Raw genomic sequence first — 21020 nt, forward strand, 5'->3', positions numbered from 1 at the left:
TCCACATATGACGCAAAGTGACTGGTGACTGGTATATATATATATTAGTACTGTGCAAAAGTTTTAGGCAGGTGTGAAAAAATGCTGTAAACAAAGAATGCTTTCAGAAATATAAATAATGATTGTTTATTGTTATCAATTTACAAAATGCAAAGTGAGCGAACAAAAGAAAAATCTAAATGAAATCAATATTTGGTGTTACTACCTTTTGCCTTCAGACCAGCATCAATTCTTATAGGTACACTTGCACAAAGTCAGGGATTTTGTAGGATTATAGTCAGGTGTCTGATCAACCAATTCTACCAAACGGGTGCTAATGATCATCAATGTCACACGCAGGTTGAAACACAGTCATTAACTGAAACAGAAACAGCTGTGTAGGAGGCTTAAAACTGGGTGAGGAACAGCCAAACTCTGCTACCAAGGTGAGGTTGTGGAAGACAGTTTCATGTCATGGCAAGATTGAGCCCAGCAACAAGACACAAGGTAGTTCTACTGCATCAGCAAGGTCTCTCCCAGACAAAGATTTCAAAGCAGACTGGGGTTTCAAAATGTGCTGTTCAAGCTTTTTTGAAGAAGCACAAAGAAACGGGCAACGTTGAGGATCGTAGACGCAGTGGTCGGTCAAGGAAACTTAGTGCAGCAGATGAAAGACACATCAAGCTTATTACCCTTCGAAATCGGAAGATGTCCAGCAGTGCCATCAGCTCAGAACTGGCAGAAACCATTGGGACCCAGGTACACCCATCTACTGTCCGGAGAAGTCTGGCCAGAAGTGGTCTTCATGGAAGAGTTGCAGCCAAAAAGCCATACCTCCGACGTGGAAACAAGGCCAAGCGACTCAAGTATGCACGAAAACATAGGAACTGAGGTGCAGAAACATGGCAGCAGGTGCTCTGGACTAATAAGTCCAGAATTTGAAATATTTGGCTGTAGCAGAAGGCAGTTTGTTCGTCGAAGGGCTGGAGAGCGGTACAATAATGAGTGTCTGCAGGCAACAGTGAAGCATGGTGGAGGTTCCTTGAACGTTTGGGGCTGCATTTCTGCAAATGTTGTTGGAGATTTGGTCAGGATTAATGGTGTTCTCAATGCTGAGAAAAACAGGCAGATACTTATCCATCATGCAATACCATCAGGGAGGTGTATGATTGGCCCCAAATTTATTCTGCAGCAGGACAACGACCCCAAACATACAACCAAAGTCATTAAGAACTATCTTCAGCGTAAAGAAGAACAAGAAGTCCTGGAAGTGATGGTATGGCCCCCACAGAGCCCTGATCTCAACATCATCGAGTGTGTCTGGGATTACATGAAGAGACAGAAGGATGTGAGGAAGCCTACATCCACATAAGATCTGTGGTTAGTTCTCCAAGATGTTTGGAACAACCTACCAGCCGAGATCCTTCAAAAACTGTGTGCAAGTGTGCCTAGAAGAATTGATGCTGTTTTGAAGGCAAAGGGTGGTCACACCAAATACTGATTTGATTTAGATTTCTCTTTTGTTCATTCACTGCATTTTGTTGATTGATGAAAATAAATGATTAACACTTCCATTTTTGAAAGCATTCTTTGTTTACAGCATTTTTTCACACCTGCCTAAAACTTTTGCACAGTATTGTATATATATATATATATATATAGCAAGTGTTTCTCACAGCACCAAGCAGAGATACAGCACAGTAGCACCTAAACTTTCACTGTTTGACAAGCAAAAGGACCAAGAGATGATAAACACTGAGTAAGGTATATCAAAAAACGAATCAAGCTGAAAACTAAGAGTTCAAAATAAAATCAGGCAAACAGGGTTCAAAGGGCTGAGTGCAAAATATGCGAATCAGAAATGAAAAACTATTAATGAGCCTAAGAAACTGTCCTAGTGCTGGGCCTACTTGTAATCAAGCTAACTCTCCCCTGACAGAGAGCAATAATATGTTTGTCCACCAATAGATAAGAAACAATAGGCACATAGCCATATTTATACATACTGACTCTGATATCATGTTCACAAAACCTAAGAAAACAAGAAGGCAATCAAAGCTAGCTTTGTCAGTTCTTGTTTAAATCAAAAATAAACAACAGAAATCAATTCCTTAAGCAAATAAACACTACATGAATGAAAGACATACGTATAAAACAAGTATATTATGATAGTAGTAAATGTTGCTTAGAGATTAGTGATGACTGAATCTGCCTTTTTCGCTTTGCCTCGATTTCAGTGGAATCATGGAAATGTCTGGGAATTTCGATAGGCTCTGTGAAATGCACTGAAGTAGAAAGTGAACAGGGTTTGTGGGCATTATAAAGGTACAATAGTCTTTAAAATATCCTCAAGGGGCCAGAGAAGCATCACTGTGCCTCACTGAGATAAAATTAATAGACTTAAATATCAGAACTGCAGAGAGAGAGGCAGACAGGAAGCTTGAATTCACTCAGGCTTGCCCACAACAGACTCGATAGCAGGTACTCACCTCCCTCGAACCAAAAAGTAGTGTTTTTAATTTCCCTGACACTTTTACTCATTCCCTGCTGCAACTACCAAATATGCACAACAGTAAAACACATGGAGTCTTGACTACTTCCTGTTTACATCAACTGCACATTATTCTGGGTAATATTATTAAAGTGTTGCCCCATGTGCTGCATACATGAAACAATTACCCCAACAATTACCTCATTACATTCTCACAATGTCACAATCAAAGTGCGTTTGTCTGATCTGTCAATCTATCATTGCTATTCCAAAGAAGGAAAATATGGAAAGGCACTTTCAAACTGTTCATAAAAACTACGAAACTGACTTTCTTCCGAAAAGAGATCTGAGAAAGAAAAAGGTGAGGGAACTAAAATCGCAGTTAATCGGACAGCCATCATTTTTCACTCGGCTGAATTCAAAAGCAAAGGCAGACACCGAAGCATTGTTCCGGGTAAGTCACCTAAAACTCCTCTACAGTGGAGGATGAAATTTTGACACTACAGGATGACATTCAGCTGAAGTCTGGGGCTCATGGACAGTTTTGGAACTTACTCACAGAGGAAAAGTACCCAAACATGAGGAAATGTGCTACCTCCTTGACTGCATTATTTGGCTCTACTTATTTATGCGAGTCAGCCTCTTCCCACATGAAGATTATTAAGTCCAAATACCGTAGTGACCATAAATGTATTGAATTGTTATTGTGCCATAAGGGTTATTCAGTTATGCAAGGTACGCCAACATATACTGTATATACGCCACATTTTATATATAAAGTATACTCAGTATATATATATATATATATATATATATATATATATATTCATAGCATTCGTAGTCTGAAATACAATCTGATTGTATGGATGGTTACCTACCAGGTTACGCATGTGGTTGGTCTGAAAGTCAGCAAACGTCCGCCATCTCGATCTCGCGATCTCGGACGCAGATCATAGAATGTTACATAGTTTACTGTCAAATAATGCAAATAGTACGCAACACGTGTTTCGCTGACGTCTGAGGTTCGATCCCCACGAGGGGATGCAGTGGAGTGTGTACGCCTGATGAACCCAAATAAGGGCGAAATATGTGTTGCGTACTCTTTGCGTTATTTGACAGTAAACTATATAACATTCTATGATCTGCTTCTCGAGTCTGAGAGGGCATGTCCTGCGATTCAGGCATACACACTCCATTGCATCCCCTCATGGGGATCGAACCTTAGACGTCAGCAAGCCCAAATAAGGGCGAAACACGTACTGCGTACTCTTTGCATTATTTGACAGTAAACTATGTAATATATATATATATATAGCATTTTTAATGTAGGTAGATCATTTTGACCTGGTCATTTTAAAATTAGCTCGCAAGGTGATAAAGTGTGGGCACCCCTGCCGTAACTTACGCTCCCTCACAATGCAGATAATGTGCCTTATTCGCGACTCCATGAGCAACCGCTCATTCAACACAAAGTCACACCAGCGGTACCCAAGGATTCTCCGAAGAGACACAGTACAGGAGTGCAGTCTTCATCTCAGGTCACTGGAGAGCTTGAATCTTTCTTCACCATTTGATGCCACACAGCTGCTGGACCAGTGGCAAGTCAATGATATTTTTATAAAATCCAAAGTCCAAATCACATATAGAGTGATCTTCCTGGAATAAATGGAATAAAATTTGATCCATGTATGAAGGGTTTATTTTCCAAGAGTGCCAAGGCTGTTCTATTTCATGGCTGCCACAATGTAAAGCATCACATAGTGGGAGGCAGATCTGCAATTATTCTGTTGCAGAACAGGGAAACTTTTTTCTTTCTTGTATCATGGTAGAAATAAAATGATGTACTTCATTATAATACAACTTACCGGCATATCGTATGCTCTTCCCAAACATCGCCGTCCAAAAGAAGGGGACATTCTTTATCTCGGTCACTTGGCCAAGCATGTTTAATGCTGCTATTCGACCTGTAATGGAAACAATTTAATGATCACAAAAGTTCAGGGAGAATAAAAAATAAGGTTGCAAGTTCTGTTGTTCTCGTAAAGAATTCTCACCTTGCATGTGTGCCATCTGCCAGTGTGGTACATTGACTTTTTTATTGTTCCGCATTGCCAAGGGGAAGGTGACCACATCTCCTGCAGCAAAGACTCCGGAAACATTAGTCTGCATTGTCTAGGAATCAAATAACAGGCCATGAATAAAGTGGCTGTATCGGGTGCACTTAACCAAGATACTTGGGACTTCAGTCACGCAATTAGTACGCCCTCTCCTTTACAAATGCATATCAAATGTGGTCCAAGATTAGTAAACATAGCAACATGGCCTAATTCACATATCTGAGTACACCTGAAGAGAACACTGTGCCAAAAAGGAAAGCACAAGTACAAAAAAATGTCCAACCTCCAGACTTGAAGATACCAGTGGACTAAGAAATGTATTCAGACCCCTTCACTTTCTGCACCCTTTATGGTGCTATAGATTTCATTTTAAGTGGAGGCATCTGACATTTTTACTCATCACTTTACAGTATACTCATTAACCTATAATGATAGAGTGAAAAGAGGTTTTCAGAAAGTTTTGGAAATGTATTAAAAACAGAAATCTTTCATTCCAATAAGTATTCAGTCCTTTATTTCAATTCTTTGCAAAAGCCCCTTTAGCAGCAATTCCAGCTTTGAGCTCTACTTGGGAAAGTCTCTACAAACTTTACACACCTGGATTTGGACAGTTTATGCTATTCTTCCTGGCAGATCCTTTTAAGTTCTGATAGACTGGATGGGAAGCTTCTGTAAATTGCTATCTTCAGGTGTCTCCACAGATGTTCTATGGGGATAAGTCTGGGCTTTGGCTGGGCCACTCAAGGACATTCAGAGACTCGTCTCAAAGTTGTCTTGGGTGTATGCCTTGGGTCATTGTCGTGCTGAAATGTCAACTGTTGCTCCAAACTGAGGTGGCAGGCACTCCGGAACAGGATTTCTTCAAAGATCTCTTTGTATTTGGCTGAATTCATTCATCCCTCAATTCTAACCAGTCTCCTTGCTCCCCATGGCATGATGCTTCCACCATCGTAGTGATGGTAATTAGGCAAGCAACGAGCAGTGCCTGGTCTTCTGTATACAAAGTGCTTAACATTCTACCCAAAGAGTCCAGTTTTTGACTCATCAGAGCAGAGTCCTTTAAATCCAATGGGGAGTTAGCCACTCTACCATAAACACCTGATCGGTGGAGTGCTGCTGAGATGGTTGTCCTTTTGACATGTTCTCCCATCTCAACAGAGGACTTCTTGGTCGCCTCCCTGACCAAGGCCCTTCTTGCCTGGTTACTAAGAAAGGATGGACGGACAACTCTAGGAAGAGTCATGGTGGTTCTAAACTTCTTCCATTTCAAAATTATTGAGAATGCTGTGCTTCTGGGAACACTCAGAGCTACAGAAATGGTTTTATCCCCATGGCCTGATCTATGTTTGACCACAGTCTGATCACGGCGGTCTACAAAGAGTTCCTCGGATGTGGTTTTTGTCCTGACATTCAGTCTGAATTGTGGATCTTCTATACACAGGTGTGTGCCTTTCAATCAGTTTAACTGAGAGGACCCCACTGAAGTTCTAAACACATCTCAAGGAGAATTAAAGCAAGCAGGATGACCCTGACTTAGCACAATTAGGAGTGCCACAGCAAAGGGTCTGAATACTTCTAGGAATGAGACATTTCAGTTTTGGATTTTTAATAACCATGTAAACCTTTCTGAGAACATCTTTTGACTTTCTCATTATGGGTGTAGGTTATTGGGTAAAAATGGCAAATGTTATGCATTTTAGATGAAATCTACAACACAATAAAGTGTGCAGGAAAGTGAAGGGGTCTGAATACCACTACCTGGTTTCGAACCATTCCAGTTAGCTAATCCCAGTTTTAGGCACATTTTTAAACATGTCTGTTTTATAGCAATCATCTCCACTGCATTTGCCTGCCTGTGTGTTCAACTCACAGCTCTTAAGAAGAAATGTCACATTTTCAGAGGTTCTGAACCTTACCAGAAACTCAAAGTTTGGCCCTATTTCATAATTTTGTAAACCTTTAGTGATCTAAATATGACATCTCATTCCTGAGGTAACAGAATGTTCCCACTTCACTGACAGACTACACCATTTCATTTAAACATTTCAGGGACTTTGCAGATTTAGCTTAAATATGAATTTTAGCCTCTCATTAAATGTATCACTATGTATCTAACATGGATAACTTGCTTCCTGAGATCTATCACCATAAAAATGATTTTCCGAGCATTTAAACAATAACTAGAAGCTGGGAAACCCTAAAGAAGATATTACATTATTCAACTTTTTGTCAAAGGGCTTGTCAGATTTGCTAATCTCAGTTACTAATTTCATTACAACCCATGTCACATTTATCGACCAAGTGTCGATCGTCCAGTGATCTTTGAGCTCACTCCTTTGCTTGACAGCCAAAAGTGTTACCTGATGGAGTGGCACATTATTCAGGATTAACAACTGCAGTGATCTCTGCCCTTTAACTTTTTTGTCCAGTCAGTTATTGTATGTAAAATACGAGACATCAGTCAGACGAGCAGGTTTATGCATGTGGTGATTTGCGTGGATATTTGACATTCGCTCATTTCATCAAGCGAGGGGAGGATCCACCCGTGAGTTGAGCAAAATCATTAGCATCACTGTTAATTTCTGAAAAATTGTCACCATTATCACTCTGGAATTGCTTTCTTTTTCTAACACTTTACGCGCCTGTATTCAGGTTGCATGTCACCGCAATTGCTGTCAACACTCGACCTCCATCACTAGTATGAAGGAAAGCATAAACTTTATATGTTATAACATTCCGGTCATCACTTGGGATTAAATGACGAGCTCCAGGCTGCCTGAAGGAGACCGGTTGTTCAGGCTGTGCTGCGCATGATAAGGGAGAATGAATGCTTAGCTAACAAGCTGTATGTACACAGGATGAGTGCCGGTGGAGGAAGGAGGCCTTAACTAATTACAATGAGGAATGTGAGGCATACAGCTCAATGGCCAGCACATGAGTTTCGTAGTTTAACAAATCAGTGAAGCATTATACTGTGTGATCAAGGTGTCCTATATTTGTAGCCAATAAGATACTTTCTTTTCTATTACTGTATATACTCACATATGAGTCGGGTCTTGAAACCCAAAAAATCGACCATAAAATCAGACCCCGACTTATACGGCCATTCAAAAATGCGACACTTAATTTTTTTTTTTTTTACATCTTCTTGCCTCCTCCAATCTCACATCAGTTTCTCAGACACATTGAATTTTGTTGCAGCAGCGCAGTTACCAATTTCTTTCGCTACTTCAACAACATTTAATATAAATCCAGCTTCATATTTTCTTCTGATCGAACGCTCCATCGTAGATAAGGGATGCTCTTACGATAAAGGTGTATGAAGGTGTGAGATACAAAAAACACAAATCTTTGCAAACATTGCTCCGGAATAGTTCGGGAATTACTGTGTGGTCACGTAGGCACAATACATAGGAATAAAAAGGTAGTGTGCTCCATGGTTACTCTCTCAGGTGGGCGTTAGCATATCATAATCTCTTGGACCAATAGCGTGAGTTTTCCACATTCAACTTATACGACCGAAATTATAAAATACCAGAAATTATACTGTAAAATCAAATCTGACTAATCGCGAGTATATACGGTATACAACTGAGTTAAGTAAATCTGTTATGTGAGCTGAGTGGACATAAATAAGACTGCACTTCTGCTCAGGGATTATTCCTCCTGCTACTCTGTTAGTTGCAGGGATGCCCATTTTTGCAAAAAGAAATAAATGTGAATGACAAGCTTCCTCCTGCCTGGTTCTTCATGGTGATTATTTATATGGATTACATTTGTGTGACACTAGACGGTGTTCACTGGATGACAGTGTGAATGCGGCTCGCAGTGGATGAGTTATGAGAGATAGCGGTAAAGAGGGTTAAAAAAAACATAATCGACCAGTCTAGCGGCAGGAATATTTCTTGGAAAAACAAAGAAGAAATTTTTTTTTTTTTTTTTATTAAATTTAGCGACAATACTGCTCAGGTTATCTTATATGTAAGTCCAGTTGTAATGAAATATTCAAGTGTTTTATTACAGTTAGTCAAGTTAGCTTCTTTAATCATTTTAGTTTTTCATTTTGGTTTTGTTATTTTTTTTTAGTTTGCAAATAAATTTTTTTTTAATAGTTTTCACCTTTGTTTTAGTTTTTTTTTTTTAGCGATGCTAACTTTGGTCTGAATGTTTGCACTGTGGTAACTGCCAGTGGCCAGCTGCAAACCCACAACGTCTGGATTACAAAGGCCCTTAGAAGCAGCTTCATTATATCATGATTAGCAGATTCTTTTATCCAAACTGACTTACTTACTTAAGTTGATTGTCCCCACCTATGTGTGTCGAAGATGGAATAAGCAAACATAAGCAAACATTTTGTCCCAGTGCACTTGACTTGTGGATCTGGTAGACTTATTATATAGCATTATATAGACTTAGACTTCCAGTCCATTTGAAAGATATTCCTCTATGTTACTTAAGGCTCATGCCTCATCCAAGATTCATTTGTAGCAGAAAACACTGTAATAGCAGCCCAGGCTTACCTTAGTGACTGGAATGAAGCCCTTGGAGTCTACATTGATGCCGCTGTGCTTTAAAAAGGTAGTTGCTGGGACTGCACCTACAGTTAAAAAAAAAAAAAGTTCAAACTGCTAAATGAGCACATCAGACAGAAATAAATTTAGCCCAGTGAAACGTCAATGTTACTCTACAGCTAGCTGCAGTTTTCTGCTTGTTCCTCCCATAACTCCTACTGGATCACGCTGGCATTACAAACCTGCATGCATGAATAACATCCCATGTGACATCAGGAAAATACAGAAAAATCAAACAAAAGAGTTTGCTGTTAAGAGCACGTATGGTTATAATTGTTATGAAAAACAACACCTTGTTATCTGACGAAAGACAATTTGTCTAACAATGATCAGCATATTTTAATAAGAAAACAGTTTTCAAACCTGGACCCTCCTATGTCTATGAACCTGATGTGCCCAATGTTTGTTTGACCACATCTAGCTAACCACCTTTTTTAATTTTTAAAGCTGCAAACATGCAGCCCCACATACAAAGTCCATCAACATCATAGTTGAGGGGATGCTCACACACATTGTTTCTGCAATGCTCTTACAAGTAAAGTGTATCTTGCCTGCACCGATGACACAAACGTCAGCCCGTAGGACTTTTCCACTGTTCAACACCACTTCTTTTAGCTTCAGAGAGGAAAAAAAACAAGAGAAAGAAAATACAAATTGTTTATAGCCAAATAGTTTAGAAAATACATATTTTTTGAACCAAAGCTATTATAGAAAAATATATTCATATATATTGAATTTCATTCAAGTCTACATTTGTCAGCTGCAAATTACCAAGATTTCCAAAAGGTCATGGATGCAATGTACATTGTGGACCAAGGGGGAGCTTTCATGACCTCCAAATAGCAGGAGAACCAAAAACGTAAAAAGGAACAGATTTATTATACTCAGAAAGGTAACCGTACAGAAGGGTACAGAGATTTGGAGGCAAAAAAGTACAAAAAATAAGCTAACAAATCAAAATAAATAACTGTCTCTTGCCATCTATTCCATTGCCGCCTTTCTGTCTCAAGTCATCACTCTTCTTCTTGCAAGCTCTCCATTCGATATTGAAGTTCAGCTGGCATAATGTCATGAGGGTCTCTTAAGTATCTACTTCCAGGAGCAGCTCAACTATCCCTTGCAGTGTCTAACAAGAGCAAAGATGGGGTAGTCCAGTCAGAACACTCCCAACAGTCTGAAGTGTCTTTTATCACCACCCTTCTTCCAGCCCCCTCTTCACCTGACACTGAAATTCAACAGGCATATTGTCACGAGGGTCTTTTAAGTTTCTACCTGAGGCTACCTCCAGGAGCAGCTCAACTCTCCTATCCAGAGTTTAACTAGAGTAAGGATGGAGTGGTCCTGGCAGGATACTCCCAGAAGTTTGCAAGTGTCCCTACATCACTTACATCCAACTTAGGGAAGGGCAACCCCATGGACACTATCATAAAGGGAAGCAGACAGACACAAATTAGATAACAAGTCTTCCTGAGGCCACCCCAGTACCCTGGAATCGCATGCTCCAAGGCACAATATTGTTATGACTTGTGTTCATTTTAAATGAATTACTCATTTATTAGAGCTCTGTTTATCACATTATTATTAGTACTAGGGTGTTGTATCGTGTTAGCCATTATGAATGTAGAGAAAAGCCAAGCAAAATGACACCTTTTATTGGCTGACTAAAAAGATTACAATATGCAAGCTTTCGAGGCAACTCAGGCCCCTTCTTCAGGCAAGATGAAAGCTTGCATATTGTAATCTTTTTAGTTAGCCAATAAAAGGTGTCATTTTGCTTGGCTTTTCTTCACATTATTAGTATTATTTCCAGACATTGTTACCCAAGATGACTTGCAAAACAAGTTATAATATAAAAAAGAATGATTAGAACGTGGAAGCATCGAAAGCAACAGACAACAGAAGAAAAGAAGTGGGAGTTCAGGGTGTTATTTGTAGATTGGTTGCAAAGATTGATGGTGTGTGGAACCTTATCAGAAATGGCTGACGTTAAGAGTGGTGTTCCACAGGGGCCATGCTTCTAATGTTAATCTATACAAATGATTTAAATAAGAATATAAGTAACAAGCTGGTTAAGTTTGCAGATAATACTAAGATAAGTGCATTGGCAGATAATCTAGGAACCGTTAAATCATTATAGAGACTTGGACAGCATACAGGCATAGGCAGATTTGTGACAGATTAAGTTTAATGTCAGTAAATGTAAAAAGTATTACAGATAGGAAGTAGAAATGTTAGGTCTGAATACACAAATGGAGGTCTGAAAATCAAAAGTAAACCTTATGAGAATTATTTAGGAGTTGTAGTGAACTTGACACTATCAACTTCCAGACATATTTCAGAAGCCATTAAGGAGGCTTGGGTGCCACAGGTGCAACCAGGGGGAACTGCAGGGAGGAACCATCCCTGTATTCTAGAAACTTCCTCCTGACCCGCCTGACTAAGGGGCAGATAACGGAAGTCTTCCTGGGATCTTGTTTAAAGGGAGCCGCTCTGCCTTGCCTGGAGGAGTTGGAGTCGGGAGGCAGGGAACAACACTTGTGAGAGGAAGAGGACTAGGGAGAGAGAAGAAAAAAGGAAGGATTCCAAAATAGGTATTAAATATAAGGTACTTGGAGGATTAAACTCAATTATAACTGAACCCATGACTGTGTCCATGTTAGATGTGTCTGGGGTTTGGGGCTCAGTGGGGCCCCCTGTCTTCTACAGTGTGTATAATGAAAAGGATTATGACTTTCCTGTTATTTCTTTCTCTTCAATGTGTAATGCACCTTATACTGTATGTAACATTTAAAAAATTGTTTTGGTAACTTCCTAGTTTAATGTAATAAAAAAATCCTTTTACTACTCTATTTGTGTTTTGAGTAATAATTAATATTACAGGTTTCCTGGGGCCTCATGTATAACACTGTGCATAGAATTCACACTAAAACATGGCGTACGGATAAAAACAGAAATGTGCATAAATCTGTGCGTACGCCAACTTCCACATTCTTCTGCTACATAAATCCTTTTCAGTGTGAAATGTAACGCACGTGCATGCGCCTACCACTCCACCCTGACTCCTCCCAGAATTACGCCTCTTTGAATATGCAAATCAATATAAATAGCCCCTTAAGTTTAGCGTCCTGTGAAAAGAGAATGGCAAAGGCACAGGGGAAAAAGGAAGAATTTAAGCGAATGCCAAGTGGAGGCAAGGAAAAAAGTAATATTTGTTGGTTTAAGCAGTGGTATAAAAAACAAAAGGAAGTTGATCCAGTGATACAGAGTGGTGGAGAAACTCAAAAGTTTAAGTGCAGAAAGTTGCACAGTGCCAAAAATAAAAAAGAAGTGGTCAGATATTAAAGTTGCCATGAAAAGGTGAGTCATAGCCCACTGTCTGAGTGTCATATGTAAGCGTATTAGGGTACAGAGAAAAGAAAAAAAATAGGGACACAGTGGAAAAAAAGATTGAAATGTCAACTTTAATCTTGAAATTTCCACTTTAATCAAGTAGTTTATTTTGTCATTAAAGTAGAATGTCATAAACCTCATCTTATAATTGTTTAATTTACTAGTTTCTCAAATCCCATTGTAACTAAAGTAGCACGTTAAATGCTTTGTATTCTATGTGTTCTTCTATAAATTCTACAGTATGTGTGTGAATCACTACGTGCTTCTTAAACAGGCTTTCTCTTATGCTGACATGACACAGAATACATTACATTCATGATATTACAGCTCTCTGAACAATTTAAATACTTAGATGTATATTTGATATAATTTTCATGACAGGAATTAAAACATATATTAAACAGTGGGGCACGGTAGCTTAGTGGTAGGGCCAAGCTGGTGCCCCGTCCAGAGACTGTTCTTGACTCCTACAAAATTTTTGTCACACTGTGCACAACCCTCAATGAAATAATTTGTTGAAGCAGTACTGTCTCTTTAAAAACATACTAACCCCCAATTCATGTCCTTCCCTTTCTTTCTCCAAGTAACCAATTTCCATACAATAAGCTCTGTAATAAATGTCAAGCCATCTGTAAGCTTAGAACGCTGATTCTTCAAAACCTTTGAGGAATTATGAAATATGTTCATAGTACATGTTTACTTATTCCATCCATCTAACCATCCAGGGTCACGCCAGTCCCAGAAAGCATACAGCGCGAGGTAGGACCAATCCCTGGATGGGGCGGCAGATCATCGCTACCGCTGCACTACCATGCCTACATGTTTAATTATTAACATTATACATTATTTAAGTGAAGTTAAAAATATATCTGTATAATGTAATATACATACTTTACTGCATTTCATCTTAAAAATGATATCATGAGCTTCAAGAAGACAGCGGTTGGAAATCTAAATCGACTTAGAAGTCAGTCATCATCATCTATAAATCCACACTCTATTCTATTGAATTGAATTTCTTTATTGTTATTGTATGGTACAATGAGATTTAATATGCAAATCCTCCATAAACTTATTTTCCTATAAAATTATAAAATAACAGTAATAATAATAATATTAATAATATGATAAAAAACTATGAAACATATACAATATGAAAGCATAAGTACAATATATATGTACTTATAGTGCAGATAGTGCTAATGGTTCATAAAGTGGCTCAGGTTGTGCAATATTACAGTTGTAGTGCAAGTTTACAGTGAGGTGATTGTAATTATACCTGTAAAAAAATAATTCTACCAGGAGCACTCGATGGACTAACTAAGTGCATCTAGAACTTTTGGGATGAAACTGTTTTTGAACCTCGAGGTCTGTGCAGGAAAGGCTCTGAAGCATTTGCCATATGCGAGCAGTTCTAATAGACTGTGCGCATGGCTGAGGCAGCATGTGCTTGATGCTGTATCCTGATAATCCTCTTTCCGATAAGCTGCTGTAGAGCTGTGATTCCACACTCAGATACAGTACAGTGGGTTAAAATACTCTGAGTGGTGAACTGAGAGTAACAACACTAAAGCAGCTATGGTATTTGGAATAGTTTGGCCATTCTGTGGACCATTATATTGTTATGGGTTTTTTATAATCAGATACCTTAAACTAATAAACAATATGCGGTTAATTTCAGTGTATTAGATAAAGCTGCATCAGGGATATGAATCTAAAAAAGAAAGGAAAACCACACAGCAACAGTACCACTGCTTTGACGCTGGGTCCCACCAGTTTACAAACTGAGCCAAAAACTTGTGTACACAATGGATTGAGCTGGCGTGAGAATGTCCGTGGCTTTATGGCAAGTTTAGTTTTTATACATCACAATGTATGCGTGGAAATGGGTGTATGGAACATTTTTGTGCATACGCATCATTTATACATAAGGCCCCAGGTGTGTTATCAGATGGTTAGTATTCAATATATACAGTATAAGCAGTTACCATATTTATATAGTTCTTGTGTTTATTAATAAATTATATTATTCTATTTCTTAAAACACATGTGGTTCAGTTATCTTAATATAGTTCTAATGGTTGAAAACCCCTCTGGCTGAGATAAGTTAGGAAAACAAATTGGAGAATTCCCAAATTTCTTAATTAATTACTGGCATTGCCGATCTTGGGATCTGATGTGTTGAGTGATGGGATAACAGACCAATCCCCCCGGTGCAGGCTTTTTGCTGATGACACTGAGTTGTGCAGCACCAGAAAGGAGGAAGTGGAGAAGAAGTTGGAGGAATGGAGAATGGCTTTGGAAGATAGATGATTGAATATAAATAGGAAAAAGACAGAATATATAAGGTTTAATGATGATCAGGATTCAGATGTTAGTATGCAGGTATTGAATATTTAAATATTGAGGATCAGTGGTGGTCCAAGATTGAGAATTAGATGTAGAGATGCCCAACAGAGTGCATTAATAATGAACAATTGGAAGAAGGTATCAGGAGTATTGTGTGATCAAAGGTTGAAGGTAAGGTTTTTAAGACAGTGGAAAGACCAGCAATAAATTTCCTTAAATTCTTATGTCTGGGTATTGTAGTTGATAAACATCTCCTTGCCTCTAGATGGAAGAGCCCCTGATCTAATTATGTTAATGAACTGGTTGTCTAACTTTTACAACCTGATTCTTGTGAAGCTGACTGTATAACAAATTAACAGAGCATCGAGTGACTCCATTCACACTTGTGGTTCTGCTGCTTCCAAAGTTAAGTATTTTATTATTACCACTTATTACTTGGCTGATGCCTTTACCCATATCAACTTACAGCATTGGAATGATATATTTGGTTACATTTCTTTTTGTTTTTTCTACTTGGGGCACAGGCTGGTGAGGTGACTTGCTCATGATTAGAGGTGTTTGATGCAGTCTCTCCCATGGTCAAGTCTGATGGTGTACTGGTCTTATGGTGTGCCATGGGGCAGAGTGGGTGGGTATGAGGGGGTTTTATTTCACCTATTGATTGCTTCCCATTATGAAATACTGATTTATTTTTGCCTTTCTTAAATAAAAAATGGATCACAAAAAGAAGCAGAAGCCACAGCAACCATGAAACTTTTTTTTTGTTCTGCAACTGGTGGCTGACAACGCGCACATATGTAGTGAATACGATTCCGCTCCTTGCATTTGAGTGACTGACTTTGATTGTCCTGCTCATTTTGAAGAAGATTCCTATCTGTCAAGACACATTAATAAAAAGAAAAGCCACACTTGATCCACTTGATTTGGACAAATTCCAGTGGGATTCTTCTGTCCTCCTTTTCATTATCTATTGAAACTAGAAACAGACATACAAAGAGCCCCCCTGTATAACAGCTTTACCATTAGAAACAGCAGCAATAAAAACCATGAATTGGCGATTTCCATTGTTGAAGTTTTCAATACCTTTCCTTGTTGTCCACGAAGCTCTGACACTTCATTTAACATGTAGAACTTAACTCGGTTGTTCTCAAACATCTAGAAGGGGAAAAATAAAGATTAGAAATATGGTTAGACCTTCAAACTAACTGCTTATCAAGTTTCTCCATTCTTCTATCCATTTTGTTCATTACACAGTTATATAAAGCTGAAGTTCTTTCCAGTCACATCAACAAAGCAAGAACTAAATGTGGATGGGTCAATCTATTGTAGGACACACTCATGCCACACAGCAAACTCCACATACAAGAAGGAACCCACAAATCCCAGAAATTGGTCCACAGCACTAATAAGGTAGGGTGTAGTTGACAAATATGCCACCAGGTATTGTATCCCTACAGTCTGATTAATCACTCCGTTGAGTAGCGTTGTGTGCATTTCTGCCATTTATTCTACAATTGTGCAGGCGACTTGAGTGATTTGTTTCAAGAAACAATGATCGTGTTTTTCAACATTGTTGGACTTGTTCATAAAGAGTTTGTTCCCCATATTCTTGATGACCTCATTTTAAAATGACAGTCTCAATCCACTGAACTAATCCCCTTCCTAATTTTAAACACTTGAACTGTGTCTCCTCTTACCCTCCTTTTGCGCAAACAGAAAAGACTCAACTCCTTTAATCTTTCCTCATAATTTATCCCCTACAATCCTGGAATCAGCCTACTCGCTCTTTTTCATTTTATCTAGCGCCGCTGTGTCCTTTTTATAACCAGGAGACCAAAACTGGACACAATACTCCAGATGAGGCCTCACCAGTGTGTTATAAAGGTTGAGCAGACCATCCTTGGACTTGTACTCCACACATCAGGGCGCTGTATAACCTGACATTCTGTTAGCCTTCTTAATGGCTTCTGGACACTGACAGTTGACAGTGCTGAGTCCTTCTCCTTATGCTCTTCTGTTCCCTCTACAGTGCTGAAAAGACACCCAGTGAGGGCATTTAACTCCACCCTGGCTGTATATCCTGCAGTTCCCAGAAGGAGGTGTCACTCAACAGTGAACTGCACAACAGAGCTCCTCACCCAGTGACTAAACCAGGCTTTACAAAGCCAAGAGAGATTCCTAACCTTAAGGAAAACCCCTTTTTTGTTCATTTCTAGCGCTATTCAGAGCAAGTTTTGTTTACTGTTTTCATTTGATTAAATGGGAACGACCAGGTTGGCACCCCAACATTCCTACTTGTGGACATGCTTAAATATAGATAGATAGATAGATAGATAGATAGATAGATAGATAGATAGATAGATAGATAGATAGATAGATAGATAGATAGATAGATAGATAGATAGATAGATAGATAGATAGATAGATAGATAGATAGATAGATAGATAGATAGATACTTTATTAATCCCAAGGGGAAATATATCTATATATACGGTATATAAGCCAAATACCACTGACTCACTCATCCCAAAATCTCACGAACCATGAGGACTTGGGACTTGAAATTTGGAACGTAGGTTATCCTTGGCCCATAGGTGCTCACTTAGAAATGGTTTTAAGAATTTCATGGTCCAAGTGTGAAATTTCTTTTAGTTTTATAGACCCATTTGTATGTCTGTCCACTTTTCACGAGAGAACTACTTAATGGATTTAGATTGGGTTTTTTTCTATAATTTGCTTGAACATTCCGTTGATTTTGTGACTTTCTCATCGTGCTAAGTATCATAGTTCGTTTGCGGTACCGATTTATTAGTGCAAATCTGAGAGAGACTCATTGGGCTGCTGGGCCCTCCTCACTCACGCGTCTGCCTCGGGGCGTAACCTTAACTACGTTTAGTTAGCGAACGAGAGAACTACTTAACGGATTTTTTTTTTTCAGAACTTGCTTGAACATTCTGGTTGATTTTGCGACTTCTCTCATTGCGCTAAGAATCATAGTTCACTTGCAGGAGCGATATATTTGCACTAATCCGAGACTGAGGCTGCGGGTCAAGAGGAGGGGGAAGCGTGACGTCAGGAGTAGAGAGCTGGGCAGGGCAGGGCCCTCCTCACTATCTTGTTTCACTAATACGTGAGTGAAGCCATGGGGGATGGCTAGTATATATATATATATATATATATATATATATATATATATATATATATATATATATATATATATATATATATATATAAAATCCCTATGTGCGTCCAGGTGTCCGTGTGTGGGTGTCTTCTGGTGAAGTGCGCATGCGCGGGGCACAGTGCTATGCGCGATATTACTGTCAGAGAAAGTTAGAGGCGTTTTTATGGAAATACAATATTACTGCAAGAGGAAATTAAAGGTACACAATACAGTGACGCATATTACAGCCACATACAAGCCAGTATTACTGTCACAGGAGAGTAAAGGCATATTACCAACGCGCACGCCTGTATTACCGCCAGAGAAAATTAAAGGTATATACGGACGTACGGACGTATATTACGGACGTACTGTACAAGCCAGCGGATGTACAAGACGGTATCCTTCAATAAGGGCGCGCACAAAAAGGCGAGCCTCAAAAGGACGACCTCAATTGGGCGCAGCGAATAAAGGCGCGCGTAAATAAAGATCTGCACCTGTTGCTCTTCACATATTCCAGAGCCATTTGAACTAAATTATCTACGCGCCCTTATTGAATACAACCGTACAAGACAGTATTACTGTCACAGAAAATTAAAGACACACAATACACGGTGGCAGCCCACGAAGAACGGTCAGCTCAGCAAGTAAACATCAACAAAAGAAAGGCAGAAAGAAAGAAAAATACGACCAACAAAAAGAATGAGGTCAAAGTCCCTTGCCATTTAATAGAGACTGTTCCTACTAATGTTTATGCACTACTGTTCTAGCGCCCATTATTGTAACGGGCTAAATGACTAGTATATATATATATATATATATATATATATATATATATATATATTGTCACAAAAATGACCAAAAGACATTGAGAAGGTTTAGAGCAGCCACCCGTATAATTTTTCCCGGCTGCAAAATTGATTCAAAAGAACAGACATGTTCACACGACTGAGTCCAAAACAGAACTGATTTACTAGAAACAAGATGGCAGCTTTAAAGGTCAGTATGGGATGTGATGTCATCAGGATAGGAACCGCAAGTGATGTTGTTGGCTGCCCCAGAGCCGGGCGGGATTTCCCTAGAATGGTCTGTAAGGTATTGAGAGAGAGAGTAAGTGCGCTTCACCACCCCCTGGTCCAGCGTGGAATTACATGTACTCAGGCCCTTTAGTTGTCTCCTAAACAAGTGTGACAATATATATATATATATATTTGTTATAAAAAAAATCTTGGTGGAAGAGAGACCAGGGATACGAGATGTCATCTTCTTGGAAGACACTTAAAAGACCCGCGAGATGAAAGAGATTGGCCACGGAGCGTCTCACGGGGACCTTAAACATGAGACTTAGTGCCAAGAGATTGCAATTTGACATCCCGCGAGAGACACTATAACGTCACACAAGACAAGGTAGTGAGACAACATTTAAAACAAGTTCACGGACATCTAACAAAGCAATTGTTGGAATGCATGTGCTACTAGCTCTTAAAACAATGACAAGCAGAACACGCAGCTTGCCAGCAGCAGCAGTTGGAAGCCAGCAGATGATTCGACTACAACTCCTTAGCGTGCGTTCAGCCCTCCCTTCACAACGCGAGCAGCAGAGACATGAAGTGGCAAAAGGACAGCTGCTGTACAGGCTTTAAAATGATCGACGCACAGCGCGACAAACATAACAGGCAGCCCACCAGCAGCAGCAGCAGCAAGATAACATGATCTGACTGCATCTCCTTAGCAAGAGTTCAGCCGCCCCCCCCTTCACAACGCGAGCAGTGTTATACCTCCTGCGAGAAAGAGATTTAACCATGCCTGGGGCCGAAAATAAAGGACAAGTATTGTTTATACAAAGGTTTTAAAGTAAAAGTGAAAATAGTGCATATGTAACAATTCCCATTGTATATCCGGTAAGCCAAACCCGGCAGTGGGCGCACAAAGTGAGCAGGGGGTGGAGCCCCCTAGTATATATATATATATATATGGTTGAAATAGTTTACTGTCAAATAAATGCAAAGAGTACACGACACGTGTTTCGCCCTCATTCTGGGCTCATCAGGTGTACACACTCCACTGCACTCCCTCTCGGGAATCGAACCTCGGACGTCAGCGCCAGAGGCGATGCCCCTAACGTTGCGCCACGGCGTGTGGTTCGTTTATTTGACAGCATGTAGATCGGGGTAATTACATTCACGGCATATATATATATATATATATATATATATATATATATATATATATATATATATATATGTTTAGTAATACAAACGTGTGCTAATTTATGGCTGACCGAGTTGAGGTGATTTGTGCTTATGGCAAAAGGGTCACAGGAGAAAAATAGGGTAATAATGTTGTAGGAATTGTCCTAGTTGCTCTCACTGTTCTAGTAATACATCTTTTGTTACTATTATTATTATTATTATTATTATTTCAGACTCATGGGGGCCCTTTAAAGTTGACAAATTGACAAATTCTTATGCATTCGTACTGTTTCTCAACCTTTATGGTCCTTCAACCCAGTTTTGCCTAAATACATTGATGACCCCCTTGGTGAAACATGAGAGAGAAAGGTTGAGAGTGTGTGCTGATAGCACGTGGCTGCAAACCACCACACAACAAACCACCTGGATTGGGACACAAATGCAGCGTGTGACACCTCAGGACCACACAAGAACAGTGTGAGGTTTTTTTTACGGTGGTTGGAGTGCCAATCCTGCCACCCTCGCTGAAGTTTTCCCAGTAAGTTGCAAGATCTGCTTGGAGGGCTGGATGCAGATTAACGTCATACCCAGGACAAAGCAATTGCAGGTGAAGGGCCTTGCTCGTGGGCCCAATGGAGTAGAGTCACTTTTGCTGTTTACAGGATTTGGACTGGCAAACTTCTAATTGCTGGCACAGATCCCTAGCCTCACAGCCACCACTCCACCCTTCGGTGAAACAAGCTCACTGAGAAATGGGGAAGCATGTT

General features: G+C 39.5%; 1 protein-coding gene across 3 annotated transcripts in view; it reads right to left on the reverse strand.

The window, feature by feature from the left end:
• Positions 1-21020, reverse strand: part of LOC114668539 (apoptosis-inducing factor 3) — a 160233-nt gene that overhangs the window by 25594 nt on the left and 113619 nt on the right. For 2 of the 3 annotated variants that reach the window (XM_051921468.1, XM_051921467.1), the window contains exons 15-19: positions 15981-16052; positions 9692-9773; positions 9108-9184; positions 4525-4642; positions 4336-4434 (exon numbers count right to left, since the gene is read on the reverse strand). In XM_051921468.1, coding sequence (XP_051777428.1) covers positions 4336-4434; positions 4525-4642; positions 9108-9184; positions 9692-9773; positions 15981-16052 — 448 coding nt within the window. The remainder of the gene's footprint in view (positions 1-4335; positions 4435-4524; positions 4643-9107; positions 9185-9691; positions 9774-15980; positions 16053-21020) is intronic. The other variant, XM_051921469.1, reaches the window with a different exon arrangement.

Source organism: Erpetoichthys calabaricus, chromosome 18 (assembly GCF_900747795.2).
Source record: "Erpetoichthys calabaricus chromosome 18, fErpCal1.3, whole genome shotgun sequence".
In the NCBI taxonomy this organism is placed as follows: Eukaryota; Metazoa; Chordata; class Cladistia; order Polypteriformes; family Polypteridae; genus Erpetoichthys; species Erpetoichthys calabaricus.